General features: G+C 38.7%; 2 protein-coding genes across 4 annotated transcripts in view; both read right to left on the bottom strand.

Moving 5' to 3' along the window:
- Positions 1-23,547, bottom strand: part of LOC109397006 (paired box protein Pax-6-like) — a 205,442-nt gene that overhangs the window by 132,446 nt on the left and 49,449 nt on the right. The gene's annotated exons all lie outside the window — the stretch shown is intronic.
- LOC134289536 (uncharacterized) lies at positions 943-7,612 on the bottom strand. The gene is made up of 2 exons (XM_062855483.1): positions 3,218-7,612; positions 943-2,987 (listed from the first exon to the last, which is right to left on the bottom strand). Exon 2 carries the CDS (start codon positions 2,617-2,619, stop codon positions 1,213-1,215), a length of 1,407 nt encoding a protein of 468 aa, XP_062711467.1. The 5' UTR covers positions 2,620-2,987; positions 3,218-7,612; the 3' UTR covers positions 943-1,212.

The raw sequence follows: 23,547 nt of genomic DNA, 5'->3' as shown, positions 1-23,547 counted from the left end.
AAACGTTACGAGGACGTCCATGAATTACGTTATTCAAAAATTGCCCATTTTCAACAACCACCCAAGTAACAATTATAACTTTAAGAAATGGTTCTCGAAGCTGCGTTGTTAAGCCTCAAGTCGAACTATATTTGGTTAAGTTGAGAAAAAAAACTGTTGTTCAACTCTTGTTAGCCCAGAAATGGAGAATCTGTTCAACATCAGCCGTTCTATAAGCATTGTGAATGTTATGTTTATTTAATGATCGTTGCTTCGTTATACGGCTGTTGTTCAACGTCTAACCCGTTTGCTATTTACAAATAAATCAGCAACCTTTCTTCAACGTTCTTCAAGTTGTATGATGTCTTTTTGCATATTCGTCTAATAAAGGTTTTAGAAACAATTAAAGCAAATTTGCAGCTGTGTTAATTATAACAAGCTTTCTACGACAATTATTTCACCACTATACAATCAAAATTTGGACGGATTTCGCGCCAACTCGAACAAATGTTGGCAGCACCATCTCAGATTACAACGAAACTTTCTTGGTGTGTAGACCTTGCCCAGATAAGCCACTTTGCACACACATTTTTCTAATTTTTTTTCTCGACTGACGTTTGAAAAGGGCTAAACTTTTTTTATGGATTTTTTAAAAATGTTTTTAATCAAAAAATGACTACTCCTACAAAAAAGTATTGTATGGGTGATTATCACAAAATAAGTCAAATTTTAAGAAAAAAATACTGAAAAAAATCCAAAATGAGCCCGACACTGAAAGAAATCATTTCTAAAAATTCAAAGTTGATTTAAAAAAAAAACACCATTTTTGATTTTGATGAAATTTTGTCTCAAGACAGGTAATTATGTTCCCTACCAACCGTCCATACATCACAAGATAGGCACTTTTAAGGAAAAACAAACTTTTTCTTGTTCGAATGATTTTTTTTTTCAGTGTATTTTGTTATCAACAATAAAACCAGTGAAGGCCATAACAATCCCAGAATCCAATGAAACACAATTTTTTAGGAGATTTTGTGTTATTTATTCAATCATTTGGAAGGGTTTTCCTATACATAAAAAACTGAAAATATTACAAATGTATTTTCTTAGGAAATGTAATGTTTGATCGCAATATGTATTGAAGTGCACTTTTAAATATACAATTATTTATAACTATGAATTTTTCAAATATATATATATGTGTCTTAGAGCCAATTTCAAACATGTTCTTTTCTATTTTTTTCCGATCATACTAAATATTTTTGGTTCATCTTCTGAATTAGAATACCTGTTTGCCTTTACTTTGTCGCCAGGAATAGGCAAAAAACTATGGAATTTCTGAGTGCCTGACATTTTAATGTACTGTTCAGTGGATACGTAACAGAAATTTAATTTAGTTATATTTTTATCTGTCTGTACAACTGCCCAGTTATATAACTCTCGTGGAGTTGTTATGGTATTTCCATAATCTCGAGCAAGACTTGCTCTCTTTGCCATTCGCTTGAGAGTGCCACCAATAGCATCACATGGACCTTTACCGTGGGACGTTGCAAAAAAATGCCATTCTGCTCTTAATGCATGCTTTGACTGGAATCTACATAGACTAGCAAAGTTCTTCTTATTTTTGTATTGTGATGCTGCCCCATCAGACATAAAATAAATTTTAGAAAAGTTCGTTAATTGTTTCATAAAATCTATCATTTTTGAGATGAACAACTGGACCGCAACTGAATCGTGAGCCATTACTTCCGATATGATAATGAAGCTAACATTTACAAGTTTATTATCTTTCATATAGTAAATTTCAAATGGGTGTATTGTTGCTTGCGAGTTGTTCCAATGATATCCTTGAGCAGCGTTTTGAATTATGAATGAATAGTTTTCAGAGAAATCACAAATCGCAAGAATTTCATCATCCTTTAATGTATCTTTTTTATTTCTGAGAAATGATGATTGTTGTTTATGAATAAAGTCGTGTGTTATAAGTTTGTCAATTTTATCAACAAGATACGGAACAAATTCATCAACAGGTTTAATAATCGTTTCTAAATTACAGCGATCAGTATTCAACCACTGCTGAAATATAATCTCTTCTTTGTCATTTGATTCTAATATCAATGTAAGTTCCTCTTCAATGTGTTCATTACAAGCACACTTTTCACAAGCACGGAAAAAGCAATTATCTGTTCTGGTGGAAATATCGCAAAGCATTTTTTGTATTATTTCATCTTGTGACACAATTCTTATACTGTTGAACATTAAATTTACATTTTCATGAATAGTACATATGCATACATTCTGTATACCAGTAGAATTAAGTAAAATACAATGCTTTGGTCGCAACTGTGTAAATACTGTGAAACCAATATTCACAGTTTTGTACATATCTACAAAAATCATATAAGCCTCTTTGAGCGACATCATCAAAAGTCGTTTTTGAACTTGTTGTTTTTTTCCATTTCGAACCTCAGAAACAAAATCATTTGTTCCTGGCATTGGCCTGCTGATATCATTATCATCAAAAAATTCTCTTACTATTTGTTTTGTATCGTCATCAATACCATGCCCCCTTCTTTTTTCGGTGGTACAAAGAATACCCTGTTCATAAACAAGATCCTTCACCTGCCTCGCCATATACATTGGTGCGTTAAACTCTCTTGTGATTTTATTTACCGACCAAGACTTAGGAAGTACAGATAGTATTTTAATCTATTCGCTTCTGTCAGTTGTAGGGTGATTGAACTTATCCTTTAACTGCATAATTATCTCGTCATACGCCTCCACTTTGCCAACATCCGTTGAATCTATTCCGAAGATATTTTTTCGAACTGCTTTCGTAATCTGCAATGATTTGTTTATGCGATATTCCATACTTCTCATGTTTCTAGATGAGATTGGCGATAAACTCAATGTTTCAGCAATGGTATTAAACTTCTCAATATTATGGGGACCCTGTAGTTGATCTGTTGACGGAATTGACTCCAATGATGGAATAGATGGTACCATATCTGTAAGATAAAAGTTAAGGTTAACAATATAATAATGAATGCAGTGGAAAGTTAATGATAGTTATTTATGCAACGAGTTGCAAAAATGATTTTTTTTCGCACAAGTAGTACATTTATCCAACGAGGCTTGCCGGGTTGGATAAATACGAAGAATACTGAAAAATGTAGTTTTGCAACGAGCTGCAAAATGAGTTATATAAAAGAAGCTAACACGTTGAAGGCTTACTTACCCAGCTCATGTTCGATTTGTTGACCACTCGTTGACGGTTCTGGTTCTGGAACATCATGATGTTGCTGCCCACTAAATGATGGTTGCATAGTTTCGTCGTTTCCATCCGATCGGCGTTTTTTCGTATTCGGGCTTCTGTTGTGACTTATCAATCCACGACATGACTCACAAATACACATCGATTCGTCGATTTCATGTGTATATCCCATGGAATGAATCTTATCTATCAATCTTAATGACATGCCCCGTAGATTATGACGGTTGCACTTTGGATTGTTTATTTTTGCACTGCACTTGAATTTGTTGAATTTTGATTTATACGATTGATCCATTACTTTTCAGAACTGCCTTTAATAACCAAAGAGAAGTAACACGTTGAATGATACCGATTCATTTTCTTGTTTTGTTCATATTTGCTTTAGGTACAACTCTTGATTTGTTTTTTTTTCGATTAGGTAGTTCGAATCTAATAAATAGCCTTACCTAATATTAGGTAAGAACATGGGGTAGAAACGTTTGGGTAGAAATTACAGCAGCACGTATGAAATGCGTGTTCTAATTGTATATTGTTTCGTACTTCTAGAGTGCTGCTGCGTGAATATGGGTGCATTGCATTGTCGCATATGACACAATAAGTTTCATTGCATTTTGAGATTACTAGATAACCTTCACTGGTTTAGTTTGTTTTTTAAAAAAAGACACTGAAAAAATAATAATTTGGACATGAAAAAGTTTTTGTTAGAAAAACTTTTTTTCCTTAAAAGTGCCTATCTTGTGATGTATGGACGGTTGGTAGGGAACATAATTACCTGTCTTGAGACAAAATTTCATCAAAATCAAAAATGGTGTTTTTTTTTAAATCAACTTTGAATATTTAGAAATGATTTTTTTTTCAGTGTAGGGCTCATTTTGGATTTTTTTCAGTATTTTTTTCTTAAAATTTGACTTATTTTGTGATAATCACCCATACAACACTTTTTTGTAGGAGTAGTCATTTTTTGATTAAAAATATTTTTAAAAAATCCATAAAAAAGTTTAGCCCTTTTCAAAAGTCAGTCCAGATAAATTTTGAAGAAACTAAGTATGCAAAGTGGCTTATCTAGTCTTGGTGTACATACCCAGAAAGTTTCATTGTAATCTGAGAGGGTGCTGCCAACTCCGAATACGATTTGGGGCGAAATTCGTCTTTGGCAACAATTTCAATGAGTGTAATCAGTTTCGTACCTTTTAATTCCGCCCTATGTTGCTTATCCTTTGACAGATACGCGTATTTCAACTACCACTTGTAATCTTCCTCAGTGTCAGTTAAGTGGATAAAGTGGAATGTTTTTATAAGTGTGATATTCTGAGCTGCTGCAAGATGTTTGATTGGTCTTCAAGCTTGTAGCCGTGGATGCTTTTCTTAGACCCCTAATCAGCAATCGTATTTACAAACAGGAGCAGGGCGAACAACGATTATTGAGTGATACAGTACCACTTCTTATCAACATTGCTTGAATAAAAGCATAACATTTGTATTAAAGTAACCTGATTACATCTAGTTGTTAAACTATATCAGTGTAGTTGAATAAAATGATGAAGCAATAGTTATTAAGCTTGAGATAAACTATTTGTTCCATTGTAGATCATATGTGGAATAACGGCATCCAATACGTCGGAAGCAGCTTGTATTCTATCAGTATTAGAGCACTATTAGACAGATGATGTGTATACCTAAGCAACTGTCTTTAAACTTCTGTACGATTAGTTATTCATTGAGCAGAAATATATTCAACAAACGTGCAGTTTCCACTGCATGAAACAGTTATTTGCCATTTTGTTCAAAACAAACTCTTGTTCAACTGTCGGCGCCTTTGTGGAACGTTTAATCAACTGGCATGCTTATTAATGATTTTGAATTGTTACTTGGGAAGACTCGAACTCGGGACCTTCTTCCTCACTGTCGTCTGAATCTGCTCTTGTCCAATCAGGATTGCATTTGCGTGAAAAGGAAGATTTAAAGCAGTATTTAAAAATTGAATCGAATTCGTTGCCGTCCATACGTTGCTTAAACATCGCTTAAGTTCTGTTATTTGACTAGTTGTCGACATGTTAATTGAAGCTGATTAATGTTTGATCAACCATATCCGCAACGTTTATTCATGTAAATAAACTTTACTGTAAGCTTTGTTCATCAGCAGCGCTACTGGAGCTAATAGTAGCTGTGAAGTCAGTTTGGTGATCCTTCAAACATATTTTTCATTTCTCATACTCAAAAAAGTAAGTTGTGTTTAGTTTTCGCAATATTCATTTCGTGTACGAAGGAAAATGTGTCACCCTGCTGTTAATCTTCTGACAAAAAGTGGATCCTGAACCCGGTTAAGATAGAATTAAGGCTCGACCCCTGTCATGAAGGAAACAGGGGGAAAACTTCTAGACGCTGCCAGCTAAAGGAACCAGTTGTCGTTTTCAAGCTCAGTGGTTTTGCTGCCGTTGATCAGTGTACCCGAGCAGGAATAAATAACTGACACATAACTGCAGCATACCAAAGTCAGGTATCATACCAAGACAAGGTATTGGCTGGTTATCCAGGTATTGAAAATAACTTATTTTGGTGTTTTGTAGGTATTGGTAGAATACCTCAACGAGTTATTGGTTTGGTGTTGAGGACTGCTTGAGGTATTATTCAATTATGCAAAAATGGTTATTTATATGGAAAAATCGCCGATTATTATTTAGGTATTACCATACCTGATGTCATTATTTTTGCGTTATGCACAGAATACATACCAGTTATTATTTGAGGTATTTTACCTCTTATGCAGGGCTTCCTAATAACTCATTCAGGTTGTAGGTGTTCGGTTTTCCATACCTGAGTTTGTTATTCTTCAGCTATTTTCTCCTGCTCGGGTAGTGTTAAAGGTAAATCGTGATGTTTTTTGAAGTGTGATACAATTATTTAGAGCTGCTGCAAAGCTGTTTGATATTGAAGAATTTGCAACTGTGTCTACAAATGTAAACATGGCGAACAATTGCAATTAAGAGCACTGCTAATCAGCAGCTAAACAGAACGATTAAGCTAGTCTTGTTAACCTATGTTTAAGTTACTTGTTCCACTGTGAATGACATGTGGAATAATGGCATGTAATATGTCGGAAACAGATTGTCTTCGAACATTATTAGAATTTTATTTGGCTATGGACGGAAATTCCTAAACAACATTTCTTGAACTTCTGTTCGATCAGTTGTTCAATTTACATAAGGCCGGAACATATCTCATTTTCTTGTTTTGTCACTTTGCTCGTTGACTCGTCAAGGGGGGGGGGGAGGATTGATAAATAATAATTGTATTTGATGAATAATTACCCAAACAATTAGGCATCATCAATCTCATCGGATTTGTTAAGAAACTTTCCCCCGGCGACTATAATTTCACTTAATTTTTTTAAATTTTCTGAATATTTTATTTGTGTCCCCTTCAAAATGTCGAATTCCGACCAAAATTTTCCCTTATTCAACTGTCGGCGTTTTCGTAGAACACTTGTTAAGCTGGCATGCTTATTAATGATTTCGAATTGTTACTTGGGCAATATCACTCCACCCAGATTACACTGCTTGTATGAGACCTCTGAAGTTTTTGTATGGGTCGTCACACTTTGCTGAACCCTCTCCCCTCTAAAAGCGTTACGTAATTTATGGACGTTCCCTATATTTATGTTATTGCCTGAATCGAATCAAAAAATTGAAAATAAAAACAAACAATATTGGGCGTAATATTTAAAAAAATCCTTTTGTTTTCTGGTTCAACAATGTTCTGGTGGGCAATATCAGCTTCCATTGAGATGAGTGTCATTGCAACACAATTGGTTCACTCATAACGCCCTCCCTGTCATCCATCCCATGGCCAGGAATGGGAAACACTCCCTTAATTATTGCATTTCCCCCCATTCACTTCGGATACGAGCTTGCCTGTTCAACAGTTAAGCAATTGCTTTCGCAGTCCATTGCGTTCTGTGTTCCTGAACCGCACAGAAGTAAGTAGTGAAATCTATACCTCACGGAAATTATCAAACATGCACACTTCTTCCTTTTATTCGATTTAACGTGAAATAATTCTTGTACGCAACATTGTTAACAACAACAACAACCTATGGAGACAAGTGCTTTATATGATGAAGACCGTCTTTTTACAGCGAATTTGATGTGGGCCTAGTGCCTTTCTCACGTTTTAAATCTACAAATATCAACAAAACTCTTCTTCTTTATGGCTCGACGTTCGCATTGGAACTTGGCCTGCCTTTCCTTAACTTAGAGTTCTTATTGCATTTCCTCAGTTAATCATTGAAGGGCATTCTTTGCCTACCATTGCATGAATTTGTACATTGTGTGGCAAATACACTGATACACTATACCCAGGGAGTCGCCATGGCGGCCAAAATTTGCCGGTGCTCTGAATGATAAGATATCCTTTAATTTTATCGATTGACCCTAAGTTGGCACCTATGGTCTGATCACTGAACGTCAGACGTCTCAAAACTTATCGAAGTATCTTTTGTCCTTGGACATTGGTGGTCGGTTATACAATCAGATACATTTTTATGTAAATTTGACAAGTGGTGAAATTTTTGATCAAGCCTATCTTTGTGTTTATCTTTAGAGCCAAAAACTGTATTCATCAGTTAACATCTTGATCTTTGACCGCCAGCTGGGATTTTCTGGTTACCTTTTTTTTTTACTCAAAACATCGTTTTTTACACTACAACTCCATATAACAGCTGCCATCTAGAATTCTGAGCTGACTTCTTGGATTTCCGGGTTATCAATCCAGACCAAAAGGATCCTTTGTTCTTTTGGTGCCTTTCGGCCACATTTCGAAATAATTCTTCCAAAATGTTACATGGTCTTCAAAGAACCAGCTTTAACATCTCTTCAACACAATCGTGATCACATTGCGCGTGACATCCTCCATAAAAGCTCGGAACGGTGTTACATTTCGTGCGCATGTTCACACGTTCCAATTGCACCATTATCGCAACCGCTACCCGCAAGTAATCAACAATCCATTCACCTATTTATCAGCAGTCAGCAAGCAATTGGCCACGCCATCGCCACTCAAACACAAGCCGCCTCGGATTCAACGGCGGAATACTTTGCCACAAACCGACCCGCCACGATCCTGAATTATGGAATTTAATAATTGTGATCGCACCGTTTCGTCGCTCCGCGTGAAAACCAAATCGGACGTGCCAATATTCCCGCCAACACGCAGGCAGCAGCGAAGCGATCAGACGATGATCGCTCCTCGTGTGATCCTATTGTTTTATCGCCGCGTTTCGCCGCTATCCCCACCACCCGCGACTAATTGCACTCACACAGCGCAGCATCAGCGGTGCGCCACGGCGCTCGATCGAGCGAGACTCCAATTTGGCGCGAATCGATCAAAATGCTCTCGCTTCCCGCTGCCGCGGCGGGTTCGGTTTCGGGCGGGCATCCGCCAAATTAGGACCGACCACGAGATGCGATCGGTTCAACGGCAAACTGATTTCTCCAACTGATAGCACGATCGCGCTCCAAATCGGCGGCGACACAGTGCAGTGCGACGCGACCACACAGGTGAATTCCACTCCGAAACAAAATAACAATTGAAACGCGATTGCGATGGCAGAAGCAAAAAAATCGGTTTGCCGAGCTACCACCGAAAATCTTTGTGAGCAACTACTGCGCCAACGATGTCAACCGAATTCCGGTTGTCTGCGCTTCTGCGTTTCTCGTTTGGATTGGCAGATCACTAGTGCTGCCAGTTTTAATTGTGTGTGAATCCATGGATGCGAAGCTTAGAAATTTGGATACAAAAAATGTCCACCTTGGCTGTAAGAACTGTAGATCTATATATATTTACAGGCAGATCTCTAGGTAAGCTTCCGGCTGGCATCACTGCCGATCACCACCGTCAACGCAAGTTCAAAGTTCTAATAAATTAGACAAAGTCTCGTCGTTTTTTTCGGCCTCATTTCGGTCGGACCTGCTCCGGCACCACGTTGTTGGAGGTTCATCAATCCCCGGGAGTATTCGTCGCATCTGGTTGATTGGCGATCGTCACTTTCGATAATCAATTTTTCAGTCTACGATCGATGAATCGATCGATCGATCACTGCGAGGAAGAAGCTGACAAGGTTCTGGGCATGGGATTCTTCCGTTCCTTATTTTATGCCCTTGTTGCTCCTTCCCACTCCTGGTCTCTGGGGACGGGCACATTGCGGCTACCTGTTCCTACCGATCGATGTGCGTAGGGTTATGACGATTTTTTTTCTTTCTTGTAGTTACCTTGGATTTCGGTTCGGAGTCCCATTTTTTGCTGTGCTGCCCACGGACGTCGCAAACGGGTTTAATTGAAGGAGACTGTTCGCATTTTACGACTTCCTCTTGTTTCAGCTTGATTGAGCAATGAGTGCGTCCCCATGGGAGAGCGCCTGGCGTTTACCGGAGACATTGATGGAGATTTCTTGCCCCGTTGTTGGACCCGACTGCATGTTGTCTAGCTAGGAGAAGCGTATGAAATAGGATCAAAACAGGGCTTTGTGAATATTTATAAGGCTTCGATTGATGTCAACATGTTGCTACCTGATGAGCTTTCGTGTCGCATCAGTGGACATCATGTGAGGCTCTGAAGGATTTTTTATGTCGAATGTGTTTTAAAAAAAACTATACTATACGTGGCAGCTGTCATCAGAAATAGGGATTACTACACTGATCGTGATTAGAACCTTGTCCAATAGCTAGTTCCAATAATCATCATCAACGAGATACAACGGATTCTTCCGGAGAATGATCCAAATCCATAAACGGAAGCTCATAAATCAGAACCGAGAGGAGCGAGAAAAAATCGGTTGAAAAATAATCCTGTTAACGAAAGGAAGCATTATTGGAAGTTTGAGAATCACCGAACGTGTTGACAACGAAGAAGGCCTCAGCTATTAATATCACTATGGAACCTAACAGCAAAACAGCTGTAGATCAAAATAAGTATGACTTAAAACTTATTTTTTCCAAGAAAAAGTTGAAATTGGTACTTTACATAAAAATTGTAAACATTTGTGTTTTCATTTCTTCTAGACGAAATGTCACGACATTCTAGGGAGAACAAGAGGAGATCCCAGGTAGATCTAAGGGACGATGGTTCAAATATCAGAGTTTTTGTTGAAAATCCTTCAGAAATGCTTTCGTGGGGTTTTCGGAAAATCCTTCTAAAATTTGTTCAGAATACCGTCGAAAATTTCTAAAACAATTCCTCCAGAACATCCTTCATTAATTGTTTTAAAAACTGCCTGGCAAAATCTGGAACTGTTTCGAAAGATTTGCTTTACGGCCTACTCCATGATTTTCTTCTGAAATTCATCTAGGTATTACTTCAGAAAATCATCAAGAGAATTCTCCGGAAATATCTCGAAGTATTCTAATCGAAATCCTACAGAAATACTAATATAAGTTTTTTTCTAAAAGTTTTTCTAGCACTCTGGCATTCGAGATTTCTCAAAAATTTCATCCGGTGGTTTTCTGGAAAATCTTTCAAAAATTTCTTCGGAAATTTTTTAATGAGTTCCACCAAGCAGATTCTTAAAAATAATCCTTCAAGAATTCATTCGAAAATGTTCTTCAGGGATTCCTTTGAAAATTCCAGTAGGTATTCCTCTCGGAATTCCACAACGCTGATTTAAAAGTGTGGATGCCTACAAAATTCCTCAAAATATTTTATCAGAAATTTCGTTTATAAAAAACTTCTGCAATGCTTCCGGGGAGCTTTTAGGAAATCCTTTAAAAATTCGTTCAGACACTTCTTTGAAAATTTCTCCAAGGACTTCTCCAAGAAATCCATTACGAATTGTTAAAAAAAAATCCAGCAAAATTCGGAATAGTTCCCTAAACAAACCCATCATGCTTCAGGAACTCCTCCACGAATTTCCTCTGAAATTTCTTTGAAAATGAAATTTTTTTGAAAATCATCTAGAGATTTCTCTGAAAAAAAAATCTAAGGATTGCATTCGATTAACCGATTTCTACAAAACTTATCCAGGGTTTTGTTTGTCCCTAAAAGTCCTTGTGGTAAACCTTTCGCGGACTGCTTCATGAAAATATAATTGAAATTTTTCCAAAAGTTTTATAAAAAAAATCCTTAAGGAAAACGTGTATGCATTGGTTCAACAGTATCTTCTTGAATTGCTCTACGAACTATTTCGAGAATTACAAATACAGTTAAAAATTTTTGCTGACATTTATTCATTTTGTTTTCACGGATTCCATAAAAAAAAGGATATTCCTACTTGCAATTTCCTTAGATGTTATATTTGGTTGATTGATTTAGCTTCATTATAGAGACTTACAGCCCTTGGCTCAGTATTATTTTTGGAAAATCTTCCAATTTTTCTCAGAAATTCCTCCAGGAGTGTTCAATAAGTGTTCAATATAATAATTCTTCCTGGAAAACTTGAACGGATTCTTTCAAAATATCCCTCAAGAATGCATTCGGATTTTTTTTTTAGAAATTGCGTGTTTCCTTCAGAAATTTGAAACTGATTATTTCGGAAATCATCCTAGAGCAATTTTAGAAATTCCAAAATTTATTCGAAGGATTTATTAAAAATTCTTACATCGATTTCTTTAGAAATTCCACCGAAAATTCTACATTCGAGAGTTTACTTAAGAGATTTCATCAGAAATTTCTCCAGGGATTCCTTTAGAATCTCTTGTGAGGGTTTCTTCAGAATATTTTTGTGGGATTCTGAAAGAATATTTGCCATAGATAGTTGATTTTTGTATTCCAGTTAACACCACCCTAGCAGCACTTGCCCAGCACAGCAGCACCCATTCTAGCTAAATTAAACAACCAACGAAAGACAAAACACACAAGTGTGGAATTCAAAACAGAATGATAAATCAATAAAAGGGCAGAGGCTCGACCGACACTGACTAGTCAGTTTTAGGTAGTTAATTGATTGATAGTTAGTTGTCCGAACGTCATCCAAGTCGAATGTAGGTTTTTGTAGTTTTTTTAAAAAACGATTTTAAACTAAAAATTTATTAACTTTTCTTCAGATATTCTGCCTTAGATTTCTTTTAAAAGGTTCTCCATGGAATCCTTAAGAAATTCATTTAGAATCACAAAATCTCTTAGAAATTCCTCCTGGGATTCCTTCAGACACTAGAAGTTTCTCTAGAAATATCTCCAAGAACTTTTTAAAAAAGTCTTATATCGATTGCTTCCGAAATTGTTGCAACGGTTTTTCCCATGCAACAACATGTTATATAAGAGTTATGACAGCGCAAGTTTCGGTTGTATAGAAGTTGATTTGACGTAATTCTAACATTGTATTGGAAACTTCTGTACAATCAAAACATGGATAACATGTGTGTTGTTTGTTTTTTTTTTTTTTTTTTTGATTCACGAAGTCCAAAAACATTTTTCAATTCCTTAGATAAATCTTGGTACTTCATAAATTTTTTCATGAATTATTTCAAATATTTCTCTGGCCGCTTGAGAAAATGATCAAAATATTTTTCTAGAAGTTTTCCCAAGGTTTTCCTGTAGAAAGTCTTCAATAAGCTTTCGCAAATATTACCTACGCCAGCAATACCTACGCGGACTCTTTCGGAAAATTATTCATGGGTTCCTCCAAAAAATAAAAAAATCAAAATTTGTTCAAACATTTCTCCAAAGCGTCCTACAGATTTTATTTTAGCGATTCCTTAAGGATAAACGTCGGTCTAGGAATCCCAATTCAACATAAAATCAGAACCTAAAATACACAAATCTCAACAACTAAACTTCCAGGAGAAAGACTCGAAGTGCCATAGTGTACTGGAGATTCTGAGATGTATGGTCTCCATAACAATGGTGTTCTTACTAACATTCCTTTCCATCGTCGATGACCGTAGGGACGTGGCCGGCAGCGTTGTTGACCTGGTAGTGGTTGGGATTTCGTATAGTGTGTATGCTGTAAATGTGTATGCTCATCCTTACCTATTTGTTCGGCGGCCGAAAGCAAAACAACAAGGCTTGAAAAGTTGCAACTTTTTTTTTATTGGAGAGTCTATGACTTTCCTGAAAAAATATATATTACGTAACTTTGCAGCTACAGTTTTGCGTAGCAAACAAAACTTCATCAAGGCAGTCGTAAGTTCTTCTAAAATGTGGTTCAGAAATCCCATAAATGAGAGGATTTATCGCAGTGGTTCAAATATGTATGAACGAAAAAAGTGTCGTTTTGTATCCTCCTTTGTCTGTCTGAAACAGATTTCGCTTAAACTGTGCTCAGCAAGACACCAGACGGAAACCCGCCGAGAAACCCTCACTCCGCTCTTGCATGGGATAATCCATATCAACACCTTTTCTAACGCTCCCGTATTAAGCAATCATCCGGTAAGCAAGAGGTTCGCCCTTAGATGGCTTCGTTTAACCCCACCCTCGCACTACTGTTAGCAAACCATTGTTGATTGGAATACGCAGTTACCACTCACCAGCGTGAATCCTCTCTATAGGTGTAACTGTAAAACCTAATCCTAAATCGAGCTGCTTCCGTCTGGTCTCGATAACAATGGCTGCCCGTCGTCGCCTGATCCAATTTAATTGGATTATGGACACCGCATCGGTTCGACACCGTCAACCAGCTGAAGTTCCACCGTGCGTAGCTACTCACTGACTCTTTCCCCCGGTTTGCTCACAGGTGAGCACTGAGCACTAGCAACCAACCCCGTTCCACACATCCGGACATGGGGCGCCAAAATTAATTGAATTGTACTCAAATTTCCACCGACTACGGAGAACAATGGCACCTCCGGACAGTTTTCTAGTTTTCCAATTCTTGGAAATCCATTACCTATCCCAACAACAGCTCCAATACCGAAGTGCCGAGTGGCGGTCGATCGTGACCGAGTTCATTTTCCCACCCCAGTCCAGCAGAGTCCATCGCATCCACACGATGGGAATTAATCGGACTCAATCCAGCTCGCACCACCATCGCATCGCTTCGTTGTCCACCAACCAACCGGCCAAAGACAAAGAGTAATTTTTCCAATACGTTCGTGCCGTTGTCCGTGTTGTTCTTCGTGCTAGTCGATGGGGATTATTAGAGTGACCTCGCTCACCTCTCACGACAGTCCGCGAACCCTTCTACCACGCGAACGCCGCGGCCGCAGCCAAGGCGGCAATGGTAGAAATCGATTGCCGGGTAATGACTACTCTCCGGTCATAATTGCGCGCGAAAGCATGGCGATGAGCGCCATTTTGTTCCAAGTCAGTCGCGGCTCGGTCGAACTGCACCGAACCACCACCGCACAGCACACCACACGTGCACCATTCCGTTCTCGCGTGAGATATCAATTATTGCGATGCGGAGTGGACTCTTCCTATATCTGTCTTTCAATGAAGGCACAATGCAATGGAGGATTGGAAAGTCGTAGTTACCTACATGTACGTGACGATAGAGCGGAGAATTCCTTTGGGAAGCACGACGCGGCGCGGCAATCAACTACTATCGGGCTTTTATCGACCGTGCCGTAATTGACTTGTTACTAATTTTTGCCGGACTCGTGGGTTGATTATGGTCGGGGCGAGCGCATTTGGTGATGTTCCCAGCAGCGGTCTGTGGGTAATTAAAGAGAATCGGAGTAATGGACAAGCAATAGGAGAATTATCCATCTACTGCAACTGCTAGTCAGATATTCAGAGGACTTGATCTTCTGTCATATGAATAAATCCTACTTCAACAATCCGATAATTCTTGATGATTTCCCGCAAAATTGTATGAATCAAACAAATACTTCTAGTTTTCATAGGATTCTAAAAGAATTTACAGGCTTCATAGACGAAACTTGTGGAGACTTCACTCATACCTCCATTTGGGTCGATTCCGTTTAGGTACGTACAATCTTTTTAGGTTTCTCCATTTAAGTAAAGTTACCTAACTGGAATCTGATTGTGTTCATAGCAGTTGGAATGTTTTAGATTAGGAATAAGGTTGGTTTAAGGGAATTAAGTTGCAAGTGGCGTTAAGGGGAGTTAAGGGCGTGCTCAGGGGGAGCAATGAGGGGGGATGGGGTTGGTTTGGGAGAGATTAAGGTTTCCTAAGAACTTTCTTGATCATAAGTCTTCGAATCTACAAGCATAACTTGTGTGCTGAAATCTCCCTGAAGCTTACATTAGAGCTGTGATCCGAAATGTATTTTCAGAAACTGTAGGCCCCCTTAACCCCTCTCAAAACCCCCTGTTACACCCCTGAGACTCTTAGAAACCCCCGTGCATGCCTGCGTAACACCTCGTTAAAATCCTTCGAAGCTGTCTGAAATGCGTTGTCCCCCTAAAACCCCCTCGGACTCCATGTAACGAACTTGAGACCCTCATAAACCACTGAAAACGTCTTTGTAGCGCCTCTGGTACTCGCCAAAAATCATCTGAAGCCGTCCCAAATGCCTTCACAATCCCCATAAAAATCCCTCGAACCCTATGTAACGCACCTGAGATCCTCAGAAACCCCCGAAAACGCCTACGTAACGCCTGAGTAACACTTTTTGAACTCACCAAAAAATCATCTGAAGCTTTCTGAAATGCCTTCGAAATCCCATTAAAATCCCGAAATCCCCCCCTCGGACCCCAACGCACCTGAGACCCTTCGAAACTCCCCGAAAATATCCATAAAGCCTCCCCGGTGCAATGCCTCTGACACCCCTCTGAAACTCCCATGAAATCCTTCTGAAACCCCGCGTGGCTCTCTTTAAATCTCCAGGTCACTCGTCCTTTTTAACCCTTATGTGGCCGACAGGGTACCCGGGTACCCAGCGCCCATTTAAAAAGCACGGTGTAGAAAAAAGCAAAAAGTTTGTCGGACACATAACGGTTAAGCTTCTTTACAATCTTCAAATCCATTTAGGTAATGAACGGAATCCATTTACCATCCAAAACTCTATTTAGGCAGTCCCGACTCGTTACCAAAATGGAGGTTTTGGTGTATACCAAAAGAGGTTTCACGATACTTACCATCGCAAAATATAACACATTTTGACTGAACGCCAAGAAATTCGTTAGAATTTTCAAAGTTTATAAGAATACAAGTAATTATCTTCATTTTGATGCAAAAAGAATCACAATCGACAGCAAGAGTACTGAAATATCGTTCAATGAAGTTCAAAGACCGCGGTGTAGAAGTGCGTGGAATTTGTCATAAAGGTTCAAAATCGACGCAATTTTCTCCGGTTTATTGTAATTTTTCTAATCGACGTAAAAATAATTTTAAAGAAGTTCCTATAAGCTTGAAATCTGAAAAAAAAAAAATGATATGCTTGGCTCAAAATCGACAAAATTGTCACTTACACCCCTTTGCATATGGGCCCCTCACTTGTGCCAAGTTTTAAACTAGGCAAAACGGAAAATAAGGACAACGATCCCTCATAAACACTAATCTGAAAAGCAGGATTTGTCGTATTTTGTTACACCAAGAACAAGAATACAATACACGACGATCAGTTGTTTAATTTGCATAAGTTGGACTTAAACTTTAGAGAATTTTAGATCGAATTATTCCTGTATACAGCATTTGATCAGCGAGCATGTCTTCGAAACTATGAAAGAGTAATAGTTAAGTAGTAGCAGGAAGAAGATGTCCCTCTCCCTCAACAGATCCAACACCATCCATCAGTTGAAAAAAAAAACAGCACACACCTAGTGGCTTCGTTGTTACTAGCATCTTGTATGTTTGACGAAATCATATTAAATACTACCAGTTGAGAATGAGCTGAAGGCATAGATTAGGATTTGAAAATCTTTGGTATACTCGAGACACCAGTGTTTCTGCTGATTTCCGGCTGTCTTAAAGTATGTAGACAGATAAAACTCATATCTTTTGATTCAGTGTAGCGAATGCTTAGTTTCTAGTGTAGATCTGAAGGCCCGAACAGTGTCCTCAGATATCCTTGATGCTCTGGAAAATTGTATTCCATTGCATGCAATACGTTTGAATCCAATGTTCAAATTCTGATATTTTTGTACCTCTATTGAAAGACCATTGCAAATTCAAATTTTCAGAATAATTTAACTGAAACGCGGGTTTCAGGGGCATGATCTGATCACGGGGATTTAAAGGGTGTTTCAATGGGATGAAGGAAATTTCAAGAGTGGCAATTTCAGAGCATTTGAGGCGTTTCAGGGCTGTTTCAAGGGATGTCTAGGGTTTTTCTGGTAGGACAACAGAGATTTTAGGATGCTCTGGGATATGTCAAAGAGATTACGGAGATTTCAAGAGCGCTTTAATAGTATGATACCCCCCGAAAACTCCTAAAACACCCGTGAGACCACCAGGTACCTCCATAAACCCCCTCGGGATTCCCAGTGACATTTCCCTGAGAATCCGAAACAACCTTGAGATTCTTTAAATGCCACTGAAAGCATCTGGAACGGACCAAGACACCAAGGAAACCCTCTTGACCCCCTGAAACACCCCTGATTTCCCCGTGAAACTCCCTGGCACTCCCTGAAAGCCCCTAAGACGTACCAGTACCCCCTGAGACCCCCTGAAGCACCATTCCCACCCCGTCGAACCCCCTGAAACCCTGTGGGATCTCTTCAAATGCCCCTGACAGCACCCGCTCTCTGAAACGCCCCTGGAACAGACCTCGTATTTGAAAGCCCCCTGGAACCTCCCTGATTCCCCTGAAAAGCCCCTAGAACAACTTGGACTCCCTGAGATGGTACTTCCTGACGGCTTCTGAAACGCCCCTGAGACCCTCCGGAAGATCCCTGGAATCCCCTGTGATCTCTCTGGAGCATCCCTGAGATCCTTTAAGATTGCTTTAGTCTAGGAGGCCCCTGAAATGCCCCCACGACAAGCCTCACGAGCCCTTCGAAGTTCCTCTGAGATCCCCTGGAACATCCTTAACCCTCCTGGGGTGACCCACTTAAACGCCCCTGAGTCTTCCTTCCAGACAACCAGTAATCGTATAAGCTGTTGCATAAGATGATAAAGTGGAGTCCATATGCGTGCATGCCTCCATTTAGGTGCATGTAAAATGTACGCATATCGCCTCCACTTTAACATCTTATGCAACATCTTATACGATCACTGGTTGACTGGGTTTGCTCTCCCTCATAACGCCTTTGGACCGCTGTTGCCGTAGTAACCGTCATTTATTATCATCTATATTAATTTTCGTTTTTTACAAAGTTTCGTTAGGCGCCGTAACGCTTTAGGGGGAGGGACGAAGTACATTACGACCCATACAAAACATTGGGGTTTTCATACAAAAAAAAGCGTTACGGAGAGGAGGAGAAGGGATAAAATAATTTAAATTTTAGCGTTACGTAATAAATGGATTCCGCCTTATTTGCGAATGGCGCAGAATGAACTTTTATAGTTGCAATTTAAGTAGTCCCCCAGTAACAATTTGATGCTGTACAAACATTTCTCCAACTATTTTAAATCAGCCTTCATTTGAACAAAAGCTAAACATAAGAGGTACAATCCTTTATTCAGCTCCCAAACATCTAATTTTGGTGATTTTATTCAACTTTTAGCTGATTTGTGGTTTTACTGGAAGGCTGATTTAAGGCTGAATACGCGCTCAATCAATTGCGGGAGGGATTCTGAGACATCGACTCTTTCAGCAGAAAATGAGACAACGGAATTTGTCCAGGATCAGCTCCAAAGCTACATAACATTTATTAGTATAACACTAAAATAACATTACAAGTTTGTACTTACATATTCGGTGATATTAAGCAAGAAATCACAGGTTCCTGCTTGCACACAGCTCCACCATGGCAATGCAAATCTACTTCTGATCAAAATGTCCATTGTGCTCCTTGCTTAGGGGTGCTAACATTATTTCAAAAGTTAAAATTTAGAGTTCGCTTCTGTACTGTTGCGCATCAATTAAATTTATTGTAAAAATAAAATAAAATTACTTTCGTGAGCCTTTTTTACCATTAGCTGCGTCTATTTCCAGAAGATAAATTAATCTGTGGAAAAACTGGGAATTGAACTCGGACCTCCTGATTTATAGTCATTTATCTTAGCACTTACACCACACACAATTGTATCCTCGTAAACAAGAGCATTACTTGTTGTGTCTAAACAGTCAAGAACACAAGCTGAGTTGAGGTCTGTATTGAAGAAGCGATGTGAATTTCACGAAAAGGGAACGTCCATAAATTACGTCACGCTTTGAGGAGGGAGGGGGGGGGGGGGGGTTAAGCAAAGTGTGACAACCCATACACAAATTTCAGAGGTCTCATACAAAAAGTGTGACATAGGGGGGAGGGGGGTTGAAAATGGAAAATTTTCGGGTGACGTAATTCATGGACGTTTTCAAACTATGCTTTTTTTTCTGTTCGGAACATAAACCACTGCGACCAAAATTGATCTATTGTGGTATATCCCGTGTCCTTTGTATAGTGCATGTCGTATTACTTTATCGCCATTGAGAAGTTATAAAGTATTCGGTTTTGTTACAGTAGTCATTTTCAACTTAATCGCAAGGGAGGGTTCTGATTGATAGGTTCCGCTTTGAACACGCTCCTTTTTCAGTCAAAATCGGATCCCCTAACAATAAAGCCAAGAAATGACACCGATATTGACCATGCATCGGAACCCTAGTCCTTACTGTTTCAAACTAGTGAACACCGAATAAAAAATTAGAAATACTAATCCATTTGTCCTTGTTTCAAGATCTATCTCGGCCACACCTAAAACCGAGACCTATCACTTTCAACAAGGTGTGAAATGTAATAAGGACCAAAGTGTTTTCCTTTGATTACTAAGTTATGCTGTTCCACTAGTTGGAAGCAGTTAGGACTAGGTTTCGGTTTGGTAGATCTTTCTCCGCAACGCAACCCAAAAAGGCGATCTGCCCACGCTACGGGCTCCGTTAAAGATCGAGCATATTTTAAACCCCCTCAACCATTCATCCCTCAGCACGGGTCGCCTGACACCTTGGATTGGGGTTACCTGTTTGGTGGACTTTTACCCCCGGAACAGGTAGTCCGTAGTGCTATTCTAAGCCGGCAGCTACACGGACAAACTATGCTTGGGTCAGCTGTCAAAAATTATTTGATTAAAGGTTGAACAACAGATGATTAATTCTGAATGTTGGTGTATGTTTTGAAGCTGGTTACTCAGATGAATAATATTCTATTTAATTTGATATTCAGCCATCTATGTATCGCTGATTAAAGAGGTTTTACAAGACATACTTCAGACCAATATTCAGCTGCCATTGTGTTCAGCCATTGACACCATTAACCAGCTGTTATTCAGCTAATACTCTCACTGTTCAGCATTCATTGTTACTTGGGTCATCATTTCCTCGCACAACCTAAATAGTAAATAGCTTCGAAATGTAGGTACCAAATTGACCCATAATTGTTACGTAGCATATTTTGACCCATTATTGTGGATTTGATTATCAATTAGATTTCTATGTAAAACGATAAAGGGAGTTTTAATAATTGGAATATATAACAAAAGTAATGAAAATGTTATATTATGAAATGATTGCTTCTTGAGTGACCCATAAAAGTGACCAAAAAAGATAACTTTGTATCCATAATGATGGCTTTTCACTTTCTTGTAGTGTTTTGCAACTGCATGCGCAATCCAACAGCACCTGTATGATTGTTGCCACATATCGAATCGTATTACATAAACATAAACGATTTTATCTTATTCGAGTTAGTGTGCTCACTATAACGAGTTTATATTCACGTTTCTTCGATTCAATTCATGCATCAAAGTGCGAGGTAAACTGGCATAGTGAGAAAAGTTCCAAGTGAAGTCGTATAATCATCGCAATACGCAATTATGCGAATTCATTTGACACTTTTGCAAATAAGTGAAGCTCATCGCAAAAAAACATCAGAATATTGTTTATTACGATGTAGTCATACCTTATAAAAGTTAATTTGTATCCTTATACGACTTACCAGATACATCGCAATAAGTTCAAATAATAACATCATATATGATGAAAATTGTTCTTCCGCCGTACATATATGCGATAGTAACTAGAAATAGTACTTTATACGATGTATTGTGTGTCGCATAATTCCCGGTTGATTGTGCAGAACATCACTAGGTCATGACTATCATAATTTCATATTTTAAAATAGGCATCTGAATGTAATGAATAAAGTTCAAGTAATTGAAAAAGTAAACAAAACTATTTGAATTCAGCTCAGAGAACAGACATCCAAATCCAGTTTCAAAACTGTGTTTGCCATCGCAAAGTTCTCATGCCATTCTTCTTCTTCTTTCTGGCTCTACGTCCCCACTGAGACTTGGCCTGCCTTGCTTCAACTTAGTGTTCTTTTCCACAGCATTTCCTTAGTTATTAATTGAAGGGCTTCTTTTGCCTGCCATTGCATTAATTTATAAATTGTAAGGCAAGTACAATGTTTCACTATGCCCAGGAAGTGGAGAAAAATTTCCGAACCGGAACGGGAATCGAACCCGCCGACTCCGCATTGGCGATTCATAGCCTTAACCACTAGGCTAACTGGAGATCCCCATGCCATTGTCAGTGGTGAACATACAGGGGATGGCCAAAATGTTTGGGATAGGCAACTTTTTTTCTCCCACAAAGAAATTCAACATGCTGTAACTTTTCATATAGTGCATCAAAAAATCTTAAATTTTGACTGTTTGTCAACCTATTATATGTGCATCATTGGTAAAAATTTGGGCTCGATTGATTAATTTTTCGCGAAGTTAGAATCGTTTGAGTAAAACACTATCATTTAGACAACTAATTTTTAAACTGTCATATCTCGGAAATCAGTGAACCGAATTGAATGAATTTTTTAACGATTATCAACAATATATTGATACTTGATCCGACGTTATAAAATGTGATATTTTTTTTACGGCGAATTAAGTTATACCGGATTGAAATTTTTACCCATATAGAGAAAAATAGGTAAAATTTACAATACCACACAAAAATTACTAAATGTGTTCTTCCTTCAATCTAAATAGGCTCTAAAATATCTAATTAGAGATAACTTAAGAACACAAGTGGAAAATCTTTGGATATCAACACTAAAATTTATTGACATTGATGTAAAAAAATTACATATTTTCGAGAAAAATCCAAAAAGTGTAAATCAATGATAACTTTTTTCAACGTTTAAAAAGTACCTATGTTTAAATAGTTTGTGAAGCATTTACATATTGTTAGTGTACGTTCAAAATTTCATTCAATTCGGTTCACTGGTTTCCGAGATATAACAGCTCAAAAATGAGTTGTCTGAAAAATAGTGTTTTACCCGAACGGTTCTAACTTTGCGAAATATTAATCAATCGAGCCCAAATTTGTACCAAGGATGCACACATAATAGGTTGACAAACAGTTAAAATTTGAGATTTTTTTATGCGCTCCATGAAAAGTTATAGCTTGTTGAACTTTTTTGTGAGAGAAAAAAAAGTTGCCTATCCCAAACATTTTGGCCATCCCCTGTACTACTTATCTATATATGTGTATTCACCACTGACTGTAGCAACATGCTGCTTAGGTGACGCTAGTGTTCCCAACGCTTAAAAAGTTTGATTCCTTACACAGCTTCCGAGAGATTTTTTTCTTGCTTGGATGTCTGACCCAAGGACCCCGTTGGAGCCCCCTGGAATCCATTTTTTGATGCATATCAACTTTTAGTCTTCCCAAGGCATAAAGTAGCTTCGAGCGTGCCGCACGGTATATCGATGCAAAAATGGCGAATTGTAAAAGGCAATCAATACAATAAATTTGTGATGAAAAGCATTGCTTCGATATAGCGTAACCATAGTTAAAAAGCTTTTACCTTTGCATCGAAGTATGACTGTATCGATAAACAATTAAATCAGTCGACGTACAAAATCCAAATGTGTAACGTCTGAACGTGCAATCTGTACTACTATACACTAGTTGTTCGCGAAGATGCGCTTCCAACGTGGGTAGCAGCATGCTGAGATGCGCAACCAACACCAACCATCGCATCGGAACCGTCATCGATGACTGTCACGACGCACGCGCACTCACCCGAGCCGACGGGACAGCAGCGACCAGCAGCGAGAGAGTGAGTGCCGTGAGATCCAACCGTGAGAGCAGCAGCGAACGCCGCCGCTGTAGCCATCATCATCATCATCATCGATGCTCGTCGCCCTGCAGCCAATGTGATGATGCTGTGTTCCATACACGTCGCGTGGGTTCTACGCGCGCGTAGAACCTTCCACGTGGTTCTGGAACGTTAGATTTTTGATATATCAGGCCAAACATTTCAATAGGTCCTATCTGCAATTGAGAGGCTCTCTTTGTTCACTTTCTCTTTCAATTATTGCA

This window comes from Aedes albopictus, chromosome 3 (genome assembly GCF_035046485.1).
Source record: "Aedes albopictus strain Foshan chromosome 3, AalbF5, whole genome shotgun sequence".
NCBI classification, from domain to species: domain Eukaryota; kingdom Metazoa; phylum Arthropoda; class Insecta; order Diptera; family Culicidae; genus Aedes; species Aedes albopictus.
This window is presented reverse-complemented; position numbering and strand designations above follow the sequence as displayed.

What these genes read in the sequence shown, in the direction of transcription:
- LOC134289536 (XM_062855483.1), bottom strand. Translation starts at nt 2,619, where the DNA reads ATGTATATGGCGAGGCAGGTGAAGGATCTTGTTTATGAACAGGGTATT.